Below are 17,452 nucleotides of genomic sequence, written 5' to 3'. Positions count from 1 at the left end.
GAACATTGATTTTAAGGCGTTACTGCTTTTAGAGCTATGAGCATTTATTGAAAAAAAAACAACACTCTTTGACCATAGGTACCACAACGGTACCGTTACCTTTTATGCCATATCTTTTTTGTTATGTTTTAAAAATCCAGTAATTAAAAAACTGTAAACTGTATATATTTTATTGTTATTAATCCTTATTCATGAATTTATTTTTAAAACTATTTATTTTCAATGTCCGTTTGTTTATCTTGTTTTACTTGATAAAACAAATAATCAGATTTTATAAAAACTGCAGATTAAAGCTATATGCTAAATAAATATTTAGCATAGCTGTCAGATTCAGTACCTTAAAGAGTTAGAAGACCTTTATTCTTTACCACATTAGACACAGATCACCATTTAAAAGTGGAATAAAAACCAGTTGATAAACTTAAGAATCACAGTTACAATTCCAATCTAAAGTGGTTTCATGATGTTTTATTTTGTATTTAAAATTTACATTATTTTTAGGTGCATCTTAGCACCCCATGTTGACATATTGCTGTAGCTGTGAATATGAAGACCTTCAATGATTAGATTAATCAGATATAGACTCTACATTTACTTTCCTGTGAATGACAAATGTTTCCATGTTAAAGATTCTGTGTGATTAGAAAGCACGACTTTCTAATCCTGTCAGGATCTGAAAGTGTGTAGGTTGTGTTTCTGAGGACTTCAGTTTGGTTTGACTTCTTTTGTTGAGCTACTCAGAGGTGGATAAGGTTTTGGTGGCTTATTGAGTCATTGAAAGTCATTGAAAGTCTATCAGAACAAAGGCAATAGAATCAGAATCAGAATCATCTTTATTCGCCAAGTGTATGTTGTACACACGAGGAATTTGACTCGGTCAACTGTGCTCTCTCCAATAGTGAAAACATTCAATAATAAACAATCAACTAGAAAAGATGATAATAAGTATAAACATAAGTATAAATATAAACAGTAGTTAGACTAGAATTTGCAAACTCGATAAAATAACAAGATAATAATAATAATAATAATAATAATAATAATAATAATAATAATAATAGTATTAAAAAAATAAAAAAAAATAAAAAAATAAATAAAAAAAATAAAAACAAAAAAATAAGATAAAAAGAAGGAAAATAATAGAAAAGAAAGATAATAATAAAATATAATAATAATAAAAGGAAAGGAGAGTAAATCTAAACGACTCTGAGTTATTATCTTGGTTTTCAGTTTGGTTTGTCTGTGGGTCAGGGGTTCCTCTATGTGTCACACTCCCTGTCTGTGTCAGCATATGTTTGGTAAATGAGTTGATGTTTCTTCTTTGAGGGAAGCAGAAATACGTATGTCAGAAATATATCTGGTTTTAACACCTTTAATGTGAATAAACTGGCAAAAACACGGTGGGTTTTTTACCCACCCAGCAAAATATTGCTGAAAAGCCATAAAAATACGTCTCTGCCACACGTCTAAACAACGTCAAAAGGTGAAAAGTCATTTTCTGGTCGTAGTGTGCGCTCTAGATGAATTCTGTTAAAATGTTAACTAATCACTCTATTGATTAAAAGTGTTACATCTTACCTCACCAAAATGTAATACCTAATCGTGGGAACCTTTGTAGTCAACTTGTACCAGGATCAGAATTGTGTTTTTGGTTTATGTTTGTGGAATGTTATGTTTGAAGTTGTTACAATACTTTGTCATCTTCTCTTTTTTTGGCAAATAAAACAGTTCAAATTGTTGAGCTACTTACTACAAATGAAAAGTCCTATTTCCAATGACTGTTTTTGGGCCACACTTGGACTAAATGTGCTAAATCTGGACCAAAAATAAATAATAATAATAATAATAATAATAATAATAATAATAATAATAATAATAATAATAATAATAATAATCTGGACCAAGTTTGGACGATCCGATGACAACTAAATTTCAACGACTATATTGGGGTTCAATTTGGGCCAATTTTGACGGTAAAAAAACCCCCCAATTTCAACGACTAAATTGCATAGTCCAATAATAACCTAATTTCATCGACTATATTGGTACTAAATTTGGACCAATTTTGACAGTCCTAGAAAAACCTAATTCAAACGACTACATTTGGGCTAAATCGAGGCTAACGTATAAATGACTGTCCAATAATTACCCAGTTTTAACAACTATACAGTATTTGGGCTAAAATTGAACAAGTTGAACGATCCAATGACAACTATGTACATTTCAATGACTATGTTGGGACTAAATTTGGACAAATTTTGACAGCCAAATAAATCCACCCCCAATTTCAACGATTAAATAAGGGCTAAAATTGGACTTCTTTGGACAGTCCAATAATAATCTAATGACATAATTATATGACTATATGACGTTGGGTGTTTGATGGGTAGAGAGCAGAGTTTATACGTGTATCAATGAACTTCTGGGGAGTGAGTTTTGGATTAGTACAAGTTAGGGCTGGGCAAAAAAATCGATTAATTGAGTTTGTAGATAACAATTTTTATTTTGCAAATTCAAGTTTAAAAAAAAGAAAAAAAAATCTGACTTTTTCGCGTTTTGATGTGAGCCAGCCCCCTCTTTCTTTACATTTGTTTACCCTTTGAGTAGGCTATATGTGTGCCACAGGCATGTTTCATTTTTTATTCGCACTATGCTGAGATAATAAGGGAAGAGTTTATTATTTTTTTTAATTGTAATGTTATATGTAATATATGTAGTTATCTGATTTCTTAATCAGAAAATTGAAGCTACTGTGAAGTTGTTGAATGACATTTACTTTTTATTTTGGGATTGTTTCATGCATTTGAACTTGCACTTTTGACAATACTGTATATCTGATGTCTGCAGTCATTTTTAAGTGCATAAAAAAAAAAATCAAATCGAAACTCAAATTTTTCTTTAAAAAATTGGATTTTTTTTTTTTTTTAGGCAAAATCGCCCAGCCCTAGTACAAATGCATATATTAAATTAAGTTCCGATGATATTAAATCTCCTGTTTACTACTCTCAGTCATTGTCGGTGCAAATAGCTCGGTTTCCACTTACTGAAAATGTCTTTGCATGTGAAACAGTTTCAGACCCAGTGAGAGGAATTGAAGCCAGTCTTTTTTGAGGAAGAGAAAAGCAGAGAAACCCTCATGAATATTTAACTTTGCTCACCCTTTGTTGGTGCCAGAATTGAACTGAAGCACTTTGTACCCAAAGAACTCTTTCGGTTCTCCGATGTAGACTTTGGGAACCTTCAGGTCGATGTTGAAAGCTAAGGACAGTGGGATGACGGCAGCTGAAGAAAACGATAAAAATAGTAACATTTAATGAACGATCGGGACGATTCACTAAATCTCATTACTTTGAGGCAGGGTTGGGGTCAATTACATTTTTCAGTTACAATTATGTTTTCAATGACCCATGTTCAATTACAATTACAGTGACCCGCATTTTTTCCAACTACAATTAAATCTCAATTATTTTCTATCTTCAGAAAGTCAATTACATTTACGTTGTCAATCAGTAAAGTTAAATTACAATTACTGAGCCTGAAATAAATAACCTATTAACAGTTAACTTTCCACTTGTGTTAGCTTTCTGTTAGCATCTCTTATGATAACAGGTCCTAAATCAGCTGTAAATAGAATACATTAAACAATGTCGGACTCCGTAATTTTCTCTGGTCCCTTACCAAATCTGACCAGTGATGACATGTATAGCCGCATGTCATCATTTAACCGCTGGCTATTGAGGTGGTGTCCAGAAAACGAGGTGGGCTTCATTGATATTTGGAGATCCTTCTGGGGAAAACCGAACCTGATAGGAAGAGATGGAATCCACCCTACTTTGGAGGGAGCATCTCTACTATCAGAAAACATGGCACAGTCACTGTTATGACATCTCATGAATGAGACCATGTTACAGAGGAGGAGTCCTCCACGCCCCTCTGCGCTTGCCTTAGGACAGTTTCCCTCCCATTGCTATTATGATAGCTGTGTTCATCGCCATGACAACTGTTGTGATGGTGATGAATATTATTTTATGGAGACGGTGTCTGTCCCCCGACCCAAATTTCACAATGATTTTAACATAAAATCAAATAAAAGAGCTATCATTTATAAAAATCTGAAAAAAATTAAAATCTCAAATCTAGAAACACCAAAACATAAAACCATTAGATGTGCTCTATTAAATATTAGATCACTGAGATCCAAATCTCTACTAGTAAATGACCTTATCTCAGAAAATAACTTTGATTTATTCTGTTTAACTGAAACATGGCTGTATCAAGATGAATATGTTAGTTTAAATGAAGCCACTCCTCCCAGTCATTTAAATACTCATATGCCACGAGACATAGGCCGTGGAGGTGGTGTAGCAGCTATTTATCATTCCTCTCTCCTAATCTATCCTAAACCAAAGGCCAATTACACTTCCTTTGAAAGCCTGGTTCTAAATTTATCTCATACCGAATCAAAAACCTGCCAGCCAGTCTTATTTGCAATAATTTACCGTCCTCCAGGCCCTTATTCTGAATTTCTATCAGAATTCTCTGAGTTTATATCAAACTTAGTCCTCAGTTCTGATAAAATACTGATAGTAGGAGATTTTAATATCCATGTGGACAAAGATAGTGATAGCCTGAGCTCAGCCTTTATGTCAATAGACTCAGTTGGCTTTTTTCAAACTATTAATGAAGCTACTCATCGTTTAAATCATACTCTTGATCTTGTTCTAACATATGGCCTTGATATTAATGAACTAAAAGTCTACCCTGAAAATCCTCTGCTATCAGATCACTTTTTAATATCTTTTAACATTATCCTAGAGGATCTCGCACTGTGCAATAAAATAGTTACGAGTAGAAATCTGTCCAATAGTGCTGTGGCTAAATTTAAAGAGGCCATTCCTGCTGCCTTAAACTCAGTGCACCATCCAATAAATAACTATGATATTAATTATAACCCCTCTCAACTGGATCTGCTTGTCGATAGCTCTGCTAGTCTACTAAAATCCACCTTGGACTCAATTGCCCCATTGAGGGAAAAAACTATTAAACGTCAGAGGAAAGCGCCGTGGTTTAGCTCTGAAACTCACACACTCAAACAAACAACTCGTAAATTAAAGAGAATGTGGCGCTCCAATAAAACAGAGGAGTCACGAATACTCTGGCAAGAAAGCCATAGTAAATATATGACAGCCTTACGACATAGTCGATCTACATACTACTCCTCACTAATTGATGAAAATAAAAATAATCCGAGGTACCTTTTCAGCACTGTAGCCAGGCTAACACAAAGTCTGCCCTAAACTGGTTTAAGTCCTACCTATCTGATAGGTACCAGTTTGAACACGTGAATAATAGGTCTTCTGTGTACACTAAAGTAAGCTACGGGGTTCCTCAGGGTTCTGTGCTAGGTCCAATCCTCTTCTGTATCTATATGATCCCCCTTGGTAATGTTATGAGAAAATACTCTGTTAACTTCCACTGCTATGCTGATGATACCCAACTGTATGTATCAATGAAGCCAGGTGAGACAAATCAGCTATCTAAACTTGAGGCCTGTCTAAAGGACATTAGGGCCTGGATGGACCAAAATTTTCTTCTTCTTAACTCAGACAAGACTGAGGTCATTGTACTGGGCCCACGACACCTTAGAGAAACCTATGCTAGCCTAACTGCCCTAGATGGCATTACTCTGGCACGAAGCACAACTGTTAGAAACCTTGGGGTTCTATTTGATCAGGATTTATCCTTCAACTCTCACATAAAACAAACTTCAAGAACTGCCTTCTTTCATCTCCGTAACATTGCTAAAATCAGATCTATCCTGTCTCAGGGCGACGCCGAAAAACTAGTCCATGCTTTTGTTACCTCTCGACTGGATTATTGTAATTCTCTTTTAGCAGGCTGCCCGAGCAAGTCGCTTAAGACACTTCAGCTGGTTCAAAATGCTGCAGCACGTGTACTGACTAAAACTAGGAGAAGAGATCACATTACGCCTGTATTAGCCTCTCTGCATTGGCTTCCCATAAAATATAGAATAGAATTCAAGATTCTTCTTCTCACTTATAAAGCCCTAAATGGACAGGCACCAGCCTATCTCAAGGAGCTTGTAGTGCCATACAATCCCCCCAGAACACTACGCTCTCAAAATGCTGGACTACTCGTTGTTCCATTTGTCTCTAAAAGTAGTATAGGAGGAAGAGCTTTCAGTTATCAGGCCCCACTTCTCTGGAACCATCTACCAACCACGGTTCGGGGGGCAGACACCCTCTCTACCTTTAAGGTTAGGCTCAAAACATTCCTCTTTGGTAAAGCTTTTAGTTAGGAACCAGCTCATAGCTCATAGTTAAGATGCAATAGGCATAGACTGCCGGGGGGGGGGGGGGTCTGGCATGCTCGGTTGGAGAGAGGTTGGAGAGGGCGTTAAGAGAGAGGTCATTTAGGTTAGAGAGGGACCGGAGAGGGTCCCATTCCTCTCTCTAACATTCCCTCTATGTCTGCTTCTTCCCTTGTGTGTTTGCTCCTGTACTCCTTCTGGCTTTTGTCTTGCAGGTCCGTGGGATCCTCAGTGTGGAGTTACAGAGTCTCAACAACTCTGTCTCCACCCTTTCCTCTGCACACACCCAACACAGCATAACGTGGATGGTTGTTCATCATAGGAATGGGATCCACACAAGGTTCCTGCTGCTTAACAGAAGGTTTTCCTTGCCGCCATGATGAATTCATGTTGGGTGTGGGATACATATGTATGTGTATATACGTATATATGCATATGTGTGTATCCATAAAATGAAGAGTCCGTCCTGAAGACTGCTCTACTGTAAAGTGTCTTGAGATACCATTGGTTATGATTTGGCGCTATACAAATAAAAGATTGATTGATTGATTGATTAAAAACAATTATCTACCATCTAATTTCTTTCCTATCTATTGGTTACCTTGTTAGGCTTCCTAATCAATGACAATATAGGTTTTAATATTTCTGATGTGGGCATCTGGGCTTTTTTTGTGCCGTTAAACTCCTCAATTTCAATTTTATTTCTTGGTATAATGTGGGAAAGCCTGATATGAAACATATTTTTTATAATTATTAACTACATTGAACTGTACATTGAAATGTAACATGGTTAAATTGTAATTGACAATTTTTATACAATTTTCATGACAATTACAAAGTCAAATATCTAAACTCAATTACAACTTAATTACAATTTTGAGAGCGACAGATTTTTGAAATTACAATTATAATTATGCCATGATTGTAATTGATTAATAATTATGCGATTACAATTATAATTGACCGCAACCCTGCTTTGAAGAGAGCAAACCATTTAAATAAAGATTACCAAAATGTTTCCACTGCTTTGGGGCCCAAAAACTTTATCACTAAAAACTTCAACTATGACCCATCCATCCACAAAAAACTCTTTATATCAAATTTAACCACAAAGTCAAATGTATAAAGACAATTAATTTAATTGATCAGCAGATTAATATATCGAGAAAAATCTTGGTATTTTTATACAGTCAAGTCGCGATATTTGTTTTCCAAGAAGAATTTCAGAGCAGCGAGTAGATGAACATTTAAAACCACAGAAGCCACTTTCCAGTATGTGAGTGTCATTTATGAAATGTGGCAGTTTTAAACTATTGCACTCAGGAAACCGTTTCAAGGCCTAAAATCACTGTTTAGAGTTACAGAACCTACTTTAAACCATTCACTAAGGCAGAAAACTGGTTCACCCAAAGGACAAAACATGAGGAAGCAAACAAAGCACATTGTAAAGCTCAATGCAGTCCAAAATAAAAGATTGTGTATCAATCAAAGCTTAAATCAACCGGATAAAATAAATATGTCATATTTTTCCTCAATAAGGGGAATTGTTAAATAATTTTGTTGTTGCTAAACATACGTGACGACATCGTGATTAAAACCAAATCCTTTTGTGACGCTTCATTTTTCAAAGATGTGTTCAATGCATCTGATTACTTTTTATGCAAAAGAATGCATATATATATATATATATATAATAATGTTTATCGTTTGACAAACAATCTTACTGTGCTGTGGTTATTTCCACATGTTTTTTTTTTTACATATACTTTTCTACCTTTCATGGTTCTTCTTTCAGCTGTTGTTTGTCATTATCAGTCATGTCTTCTTTAGATTTGTCCTATTTCAATCTGTTTGATTGAACATTTATTTGAATGTTTGTTTAAGTTGCACGATTAAGTAAATAATTAAAAGTTTGTCAGCGTATGAATGTTGATAACTGTTATGAAACATACATTTGTTTCCATTTATGTGTGTATAGATATATATGTATAAATAATATCTGATGAACTGCAGTCAAGTGTGTGTGTATTGTGTTTTGTTGTTTTTCCTTGTATTTTGTAATTATTTATTGTCTGTTTTGCTGTATCTGTCATTTAATGCAATCTTGAGGACCCCCTCGAAAATAAGATGATTCATCTCAAGGGGCTTATCCTCCAAATAAATACATTTGAAATTTAATTAAGTTGATAATCTATAGATCTAAAGAACACCAAGAACAAATGGCTCCTCGAGTGAAAGTCTTAATGTAAAGTGTCTCGGTTCAATATGATTTTTAACGATCCATTTTTACCAAAAGCTACGAGTTCAAATATCAAAACGCCACCAAAGATACACATTAAACTGACTTTACTTCGATGTTCTGTAAAAAGTTTGCTGTGTCAGATTTCAATAAGCTGCCCCCGTTTTCTCTTTAATGTGAAGCAGTTGTGAACCTCACCTGCTGCCACCGTGAAGGAGAGCAGGACGACACGCCGCACCTCCACCATCTTCTCTCATCAACTGCTGTGCTGGAGCTCCTGCATGAGACTTCCTGTTTGCATGTTTCTGGAAGCGAGGGCGTCTCCACACTAACAGGTGATTGTGACACTTCTGCTGGTTGTGTTCTCGCCTCCTCTTCACAGTTCCTCTTTCATTTGACCAAATGCTTCAATTTTAACCCTTTTAACCCTTCCTTTTCACTGCCCCAGTGGGCAGTGAAAAGGAAACACGACCAGAGAGACGGTCTGAAGACAGGCTGTTTTAGTCCAGAAGTGTTTAGTTCAGGGGCCACAGGGGCCACAGGAGCCTGTTCTCAAGAGGGCCAGACAAGAAAATCCCTGGCCTTTTGTAAGGAAGGGGGGCTGAGGCTACGGCTCTTCATGTCATATCATTACAAAAGGGTGTAACCACAAATGGGAACCAATGCACCAAAAAAAACAACATACTAAAGTGATTTAGTCGTAGACAGATAACTACTGCTGTACCATGGCTTTCTCAATGGTTATAAAATTTCCTGTTAAATCTGTGCAATATTTGTTTATTGGAATCACATTAAGCACATTTTGTTATTTACAAAACTAGTACAGATACTCCTGAAGTTCATTTACTCTACAAAGACGTTAAATATTAAAGTTGAAATGTTTAGTAGTAAGGCAATTTTTCTAACTCAAAATTATTTAAAATTATCATGAAAAACATTGTAATGTGCAATTTGACACGGTAACAATTATTTTTAAAGAATACATTAATGTTTTGGTCTTATTACTTTATTTCCTTTCGAGAAAATTTGTGCTAAGTTGTTACCACCTATGATATCACTACATAAATATAACGTGTTTTTCTGCACAGAAAATACTCACGAACCACTAAAAACTGCATCCCAACCCATACTTGATACAATCATTAAATAAAAGGTTGTGAATGAGTAAGTCAATGGAAGCAGGCTCAAGTCTTGCCTTTATCCCCCTGAAACACGCTTCAAAAACTCATATTAGACCAATTAAAGATCTATTATTGTGTGATTACAACAGGATTTTTTAAAACTTTGAGGGAGAAATCTGCGACTGGGCATCCTTGAGTGATGCAGCCCAGAGAGACTATGTCCACGTGTGGTGAGAAATACAAGGCAATGTTTTTGGGGGTCACTCCTCCGCTGGCTTCGATCAGGAGTGTTGGGAATTCGTCCTTCAGTGTTTGAGCGGCATCTCTGAGCTCCTGCAGAAGAGAATGGGCCAAAGAGGTTAAACCAGGCAGAGAAACCACACCAGGTGTTTTTCTTATTATGGGATCCTTTCACTCACCTGAGGCTGAAAGTTGTCCAGCATGACGATGTCGGCCCCGGCCTGAGCCGCTTCTCTGCCTTCCAGCACAGAGCAACACTCCACTTCAATCTTACTGCTGAATCCACACACGGACCGAGCAGCTTTCACTGCCTGTCACACACAGACATTTACACGTTAACCCCAGACACTGGACTTTAGGACCATTGATATTTCACTTGAAGAAAGCCAGAGAAAATGTTTGAATGCTGTTGTATTTGCCATGTCTTGTCTTTTTCCAGATATTGTCAGTGATCCTGCACGAGAACATCGTTATTCACACTTAGCTTGGAAGAAATTTTGGCAACACTTTACTTGATGTTATACATAAGGCTGACGTTACGCTGTCATTATCTGTCAATAGCATGAAGCATGAATTAGGTATCATGAAGGCTAAGTGTTGTTCGCTAAATTATAACACCTTTCACTAAATGATGACACTTTTGGAGCTATGTTGGCATTTGTTTTTGGTTAGGTGGAGGGATCTAGTGGGGTCAGGTAGGGTTAGGGGTTAGGGTTAGAGGTTAGGGTAACGAACAAGACTTAATGACAGCCTTCATGACACCTTATTCATGCTAATGACAGGTGTCATGTCAGAATAATGACAGCGTAATGTCAGACTTTATGTATAAAACTTCAAGTCAAGTGTTAACAAAATTTCTATTCCCATTAATAACCCTACAAGGTTGAAAAAAAATTGCATTTTATTAAATCAGATATGGATGAAACTTGGTGGATTATTTGAGGAACCAACCAGACACAACTGAGTTGGAAATAATTAAAATCTGTACTAAAAAAAAGGCAAACCATATCATGACCTTCCTAGAGCACTAATAAATCATGTTATTAATAGCTTTTGCTGTTTCTTGATATAAAACATTATTGTTGAAGTTATTTCTTCATTATGAAAGCTATATAAATAAGGATGTAGCATCCTGTTAAAACTACTCCCACTTCCTGCTGAGAAATGTCCGACAGTAATTAACAGTAGATATATTAGGAAATATATTCTCAATAATATGTGTAAAATAGAGATATTCTCAGGCTTTATGTGTGACTTCTCACCTCCTTGATGCTTCCTGATGCCCAAACGTGGTTATCCTTAAGCATCACCATCCCGCTCAGGTCCTGCCTGTGTGTGGACACGCCGCCCACAATCATGGCGTACTTCTCCACCAGTCGGAATCCCGGTGTGGTCTTACGTGTGCCAGATACTTCCCCGTGCCAGCCTGCGGCCTCGGCCATAGCCCTAAGTTGAGAGCAGCGGGTGGCGATCCCCGAGGCCCGAGCCAGGCAGTTCAGAGCTGGCCTCTCTCCCAGGAGGAGGCCGCTTGCTGGGCCGCGCACCACAGCAGTCAGGGTGATGGCATCTGGCCCTGAGAGGAGAGGAAATATAGACTTTAGGATGTCGAAGGTGTTTTATTTCATTGATCATGAAGTTTCTAGATACATAAGGGAAGATGGCAGGAACTTTGCTTTACCAAAACCTTTAGGTTTTCCCTCCTTTCTTTATTACACCTAAATCACGCATGTGGTTGCAATAAGCCGTTTCACACTCTGGAACTGCACATGCGCGACCAGGTCATAGATCGAGAGGTATAAAAACGCCAACGTCTGTTGACTTTGCAAACCTAACAGCGTTTGTTATTTCATCTTTAGCGTTTTAATAGTGTTTATTTTATTCATATTACACTGACATTTGGACTTGAGGAAGTGGACTGGGGATTTCCGCTGATACCACTTTCGGTCTGATCCGAGGACTTTTGGGATTGAGCAGCATTATCAAAGCGAGAGACTACCCTTGCTTTTACGCTCCTTCTCCCATTAATGGGAAAGGCAAGATTTCCAAGAGTGTGAAAAGTCTTCTAAGCTATGTATAAGTCCGTCACCGTCATGGGTCTGTCAATTCCTACATTTCCTTCTTACTGGACCATTTAATTCCTCAATGTTTTCCTTTGTTAAATTTGGCTTTTGATGAGTTTTTCTGAATTTCCTGATGAAATTTTGCTTTTCTGGGCAACAAGGCCTGACTTCCAGTGTTTAGTGCTTCCACTGTATTTAGGGTTTACACCTCTTGACATTTGACCTCACGTGCGAGATCAAGACAAGAACAAGATTTCTGAGAGTGTGAAAAGGCTTATTCTCTTGATTCATGCTTTGTTGCTGAGCAGCAACACTTGGGATGCAAGGATATAGATTTTTTTCCATATTTTCATACTTTTTTTGCAAATAATTGATAAATAAACATTACCATTTTTATCTCTCTACGTTATGCTAACCTTCCACATCTTTCACGTGTTTTGTTTGTTTTTTGCCAATCTGTGCAGTGGCTGTTTCATATTCCTTCCAAATGTTGTAATTTTAATGGCTTGTTTTCAAGTGGGAGATAAAGATGGAAGATGTTTTCAAGCATCAAGACAGTAAAGGAACCAGCGACCAGTCGCAAATGTTTGGGTTAGCTTAGCATGTAGCAGCACAAGGACAAAGGGGCGGGGCTATGAGTTATTGAATTTTTATTAAAATATTAAATATATTGTCAAAAAAATGTGGATCGTAACCAACCAGAAGTGCAGAATTGAATCCAAAATAATATGAATTAAAAATTTTCTGTACAATAACTATAGATTATGGATTACAACAGCATACAATACCAGTAAAGGAGTGATTATTAATATAAAATTATTGATAGTTTATGGTGTGTAACTGTTTTATTTGACAAATTTTTGAAGTAAGTGAGTTGGACATTATTAGCCCATATTAGACCGATTATCATTGTACATCCCTAACAAACACATTTAGATTTTCATGTATCGTCCTTTGAATATTTGTTGTGCTATAGTTGGCCTTTCCTACCGATTGGAGCACCATCCTGGTAACTCCAGTCCACAGTGCAGCCGACTTCGCTGAACACTGCTGTGAAGAAAGGCGATCCTGCCAGGACCGTGTTTGGAGTTTTACACAGCAGCCTCGCCTCCACCTTCTGGGACCCCACGCACACCCCCGCTGGGTCAAAGTTGGGCGTGTCCTCTGCCAGCCATTCCTGTGCCAGCCTGGTCAGGGTGTGGCGTGGCAGGGCATGTGCTGCTGGATGCATTGGTGAAGACATCCTACAAAAATGATGAGGAAAGTGGTTCATTGATTCAGACCCAAGAACTGATCACAAAACATCCAAGAATAAAATTAACAAAAAGACCTTTAACACAGATCGTCTACATTCTAGATTAAAAAAAATATAAATGTAGTTGGTTGTTAGCGTTCGTGTGAGGGAGAGTAAAAAAATAAATTAATGATGTGGTAGTAACATGGAAAGGAGTGTGGAAATGTGTGTTATGTGTTTATTTGTGTGCTGACAAAGCAGCTCTGAAAATGGATGGATGGATATTTGTGTGTGTGCTGCCTGATGGAGCGCTGGGTCGTGAGTGTGTGCGTGCCTGTTGCCGTGACGACAGTGTGTGTGATTGCTCTCTCTCTATCCTCTTTTCTTCTCTTTATCCATGGACTATGTTTGTTCATTAAAACAATGGTTCTCAAACTTGTTTTGCTCAAGTATCCCCTTTTTCTGATTTCTGAATCCAAGTACCGCCTTTGTCCGAGTACAACATTTTGCTTATAAAAGGATTTAAAAACAACTATAATGCATAATGATAGAATGAACTAGTGATAACACACATTTTAAAGAATCTCATTTTGTAAATAAGTGAAAAGAAACAGAATAATCATTACAAATTTTCAAAAATCTAATTACATTTTTTCAGAAATTTCAGGCGACCCCACATGGGGTCCTAACCCCAAGGTTAAAAAACACTGATTTAGTGACTCCTGAATAGATTACTATATATATATTTTTTTATCCTTTCCAGACGTCTTTGAGCAGGGACTAAGAATTCTACCCCTAGGGGTACACGTATCCCCATTTGAGAAACACTACATTCGAGTATAACACTTAGCTTTAATATGATAAGTGCTATGAGTTGTATTTAGTGCTATAAATACCATTCAGTTGATGTACTCACATGTGTGACAGGCTCTCCCTCTCTGCAGATCACACACTGAAGTAAATGCCGGCTCACAGAGAGAGAACTGTAATGTGGAATTTGACCCTGTGTCAATGTTGGAATGTTTACAAGCTGTTGGAGTGTTAAGGCCTCAGGCTCCACATTGATTGTTCTGTGCACGTCTGATTCAGTGTGTGGCTGCTAGGGGCCAATGAGTGAAGTTAGAAGAAGAGCTAAATGAGAGGCTTTGTGTCAGAGCAACAGAGACACATGTAAGGACCCGAAGGCAAGTTTTTACGCAATATAAAAAATGTAAGCGATTGATTTGACCAGTTTGGCAGGTTTAATGAGGTTATCTTATCTAAATATGTGGTGTGAAGATAATTACCAAACAAGTTAAACAATCATACATAAAGAGCATGAGTTTTCTAAAACGTAGGTAGTCCTTGTTTTTTCCACAGCTCCCACGTACTCCCATTTGTTTCTCAAATGGGGGTATGTGTACTCCTTGGGGCGATGGAATTACAGGGGGTACTTGAGAGAGAGATAGTGGAGTTAGTCCCTGCACACCTGGCGGGAGATGTCTGGAAAGGATAAAAACTATAGAAATAAATCTATGCAGGGGCCACTAAATCTGGGTTTTTCAACCTTGGGGTCGAGACCCCATCTGGGGTCACCTGGAATTTAAATGGGGTCGGCTGAAATTTCTAAAAAATTTAAATAGATTTTTGCAATTCTGTAATTATTGTTCTTTTCTGAAATTAAAACAACACAATCTTAAAGAAATGCATTTCTATACTTTCACTTTGTAAATCTAGTTCAGTGGTCTGCAACCTTTATTCTAAAAGGAGCCATTTTGCCTCATCTCACCTACACGTTATAGTCCTTCCGGAGCCGAAAAAAATACTATTTCTATGAAGACAATATATAAAATTCTATATGTAGTTAAAATTATAACAAATAATATCTAAACAATATATATATATATATATATATATATATATATATATATATATATATATATATATATATATATTTTATGTATTTGTAGGGCTACAAAAAATTACTTGAATTTGATAACAGATGATGTTGGTCAACACATGCTAATTGCTCATTTCTTGCAACATATCAAGCATGCATATGTAAACTGGAATGTTTCCCCACACAAATAAAATCTCTATTTTCTTCCAGAATTGGTTGAGTTATCTTACCAGGGATTTAAAACTTAAGGAAAGTTGATGGTCTGTAGAGGTTTTAGGAGGTGAGAGGTGAAAGTCTGCACAATGCCATTTATTTTTAGGTTGACAAATTGTTATATCATGATTTTATTTGGTGTGAATGTCATTTATCATTAATACCCTCTGTAATATTTTAAAAATGCATTATTTTAATATATTTTTTATAGCTGTAGGGAGCCCTTGCAAAAGAGTCAAAGAGCGACATGAGGCTCCAGAGCTACAGGTTGCAGACCCCATATCTAGTAAAATGCAGTAAAAAAGAAAAAAAAAGAAAAGAAAGAAAGAAAACATTAAAACAGAGGGGGGGGGGGGGGGGGGGGTAAGGTACCAACCACATGGGTAAAGTGGTTAGACATTTCTTTCCAAAAAAGCATCTATTATTTAACTAAAGTAGAAAAAGAATGTGAAGCAGGTACGACTATGACCACATGTCTTCCTTCCTGTAAAAAAGAACATATGTTAAAGCATTTCAGCTGTTGTAGAAAATATTATTGGTATAGATAGTTCTCACTTTTTATTAGACGTGTCAACAACAGGTTATTCAGAATTTGTTCTCATTTTGTGAAAGCAGATCTGCTTTCAGCGAGCAGGAGGAGAAAAGTAAATAAATAATCAAACTTGTACTTTTATTCTGAAGGATACATATTTTTCTCTGAATTTTTTTTATTTATTTAATTGTTTTAATAATGGAATATATTTTAAAAGAAGGATTATTCTCTGCGAAATCCCACAAAATGCAATTCTGCAGATGCTTATGTGATATTATGATACAGGGATTTTTTTTTCTAACTGCAACATATTTTAATGCCATTGTAGAAATTTAAAGGGTTTATATCTACTCCACACTTATGGATCTACATTTTTACAGTATTTATTTATTTTTTTACTTTTGTTGACAATCCAGTTTGTTTGCATTATCAGACAGAACTGGATAATCAACAGTGAAGTATACATATATGTGTGTGTTTGAGAGTACAGTACAAGTTATCTAACTCTTTGTTCGTCTCCAGTGAAGCGGGCGTGTTTACTTCTTACTTGTGCCACATTTCTCTATAGTCTCAGAGAGGACAATCCCAGGAAGGGCTGTGCTGTGTGTAATTGTGACACTGAGCTATTTTTAACCTTTCGCTTTGGAACAATGTGACTAGAGCAGAACAATTAGGACACACCACACAAACACTGCAACATTCATCTGAGAAGATTTTAGAAATGTAATGTGAATTATTGATATGAAATTATTTACAAGAATATGACAAAATTAAAATTTTAATTGTTGAGACTTCAATTACAACAAATGGTGCACTATTGAATAATTGGGTCTTGATTTTGTTCAAACATTACATTCCACAAAAAAGCACTGGAAGGTTTTCATGTGTTTTTCAACATTATTTAAAACAATCAGATTACAATACAAGTATTCAATGACTAAATAATAATGTGTTTGCAAATCAAACACTTTCACATAAAGTATATAATGTTGAACATACATAGCATCGCATTTACATATTCATATATGACATTTGTTTAATTGAATAGTATTTTGATTATTTGCCAGTAGATGTCGCCATTATTCAAAACACTTTATTGCACTGAATAATTTCTCCATACTGATCTGGTGATTCAAAGAGCTTCCGTTTCTCCATTAGGGCGGTACAACTGGTAAAGCTAATCAAAGTAAATCAATAAACATAAAATGTAAGTGAACAAAAAAAACATAATTACATTAATTTAACAGATTATACGTTACTGTAAAATGTGTATTAGATTTATCATTTGAATAAGTAAACGAATTAAAGGTAAAAAAAAAAAAAAAAAAAAATATTGACGTTTCTTGTTTTGAGGAAACATTTTTAAATCATGATGGACTAAACCATCGTAAGGCAGAGAAAGGGGGGGGGGATTTAAAAAATAAAATAAAGTTACTTGTGTAAATAACTGCCGCTAAAGCCTTAAGGTTTCTTTTTTTTTTATTTCGTCATTGTTTAGGATCTGAAAATGTGATTTACGTCGATGCATACATGTTAAAAGTGGAATTTTATTTTGGCTGTTTAGTAAATGTCGGGAGGTTTGATTAAACCAATCAGATCTCAG

The 17,452-nt window shown here is 36.2% G+C and overlaps 2 protein-coding genes across 2 annotated transcripts in view; both read right to left on the bottom strand.

Annotated features, from left to right (window-relative positions):
• The window catches only part of LOC114474932 (integrin alpha-X), a 37,093-nt gene extending 28,190 nt beyond the window's left edge, over positions 1-8,903 (bottom strand). The window contains exons 1-2 of the mRNA XM_028465593.1: positions 8,769-8,903; positions 3,159-3,282 (exon numbers count right to left, since the gene is read on the bottom strand). Of these exons, the coding sequence (XP_028321394.1) occupies positions 3,159-3,282; positions 8,769-8,817 (173 nt within the window). The 5' untranslated portion in view covers positions 8,818-8,903. The remainder of the gene's footprint in view (positions 1-3,158; positions 3,283-8,768) is intronic.
• Positions 8,904-9,571: 668 nt separating this feature from the next.
• LOC114475172 (nicotinate-nucleotide pyrophosphorylase [carboxylating]-like) lies at positions 9,572-14,209 on the bottom strand. Its single transcript, XM_028465856.1, has 5 exons — positions 14,142-14,209; positions 12,982-13,235; positions 11,194-11,504; positions 10,111-10,242; positions 9,572-10,024 (listed from the first exon to the last, which is right to left on the bottom strand). Coding segments are annotated over exons 1-5 (903 nt in total). The 5' UTR covers positions 14,144-14,209; the 3' UTR covers positions 9,572-9,820.
• Positions 14,210-17,452: the final 3,243 nt, after the last annotated feature.

The sequence above is a fragment of the Gouania willdenowi genome, chromosome 1, assembly GCF_900634775.1.
Source record: "Gouania willdenowi chromosome 1, fGouWil2.1, whole genome shotgun sequence".
NCBI classification, from domain to species: domain Eukaryota; kingdom Metazoa; phylum Chordata; class Actinopteri; order Blenniiformes; family Gobiesocidae; genus Gouania; species Gouania willdenowi.
Note: the sequence above shows the minus strand (reverse complement) of the source record. Positions and strands in the feature narration are given on the sequence as shown.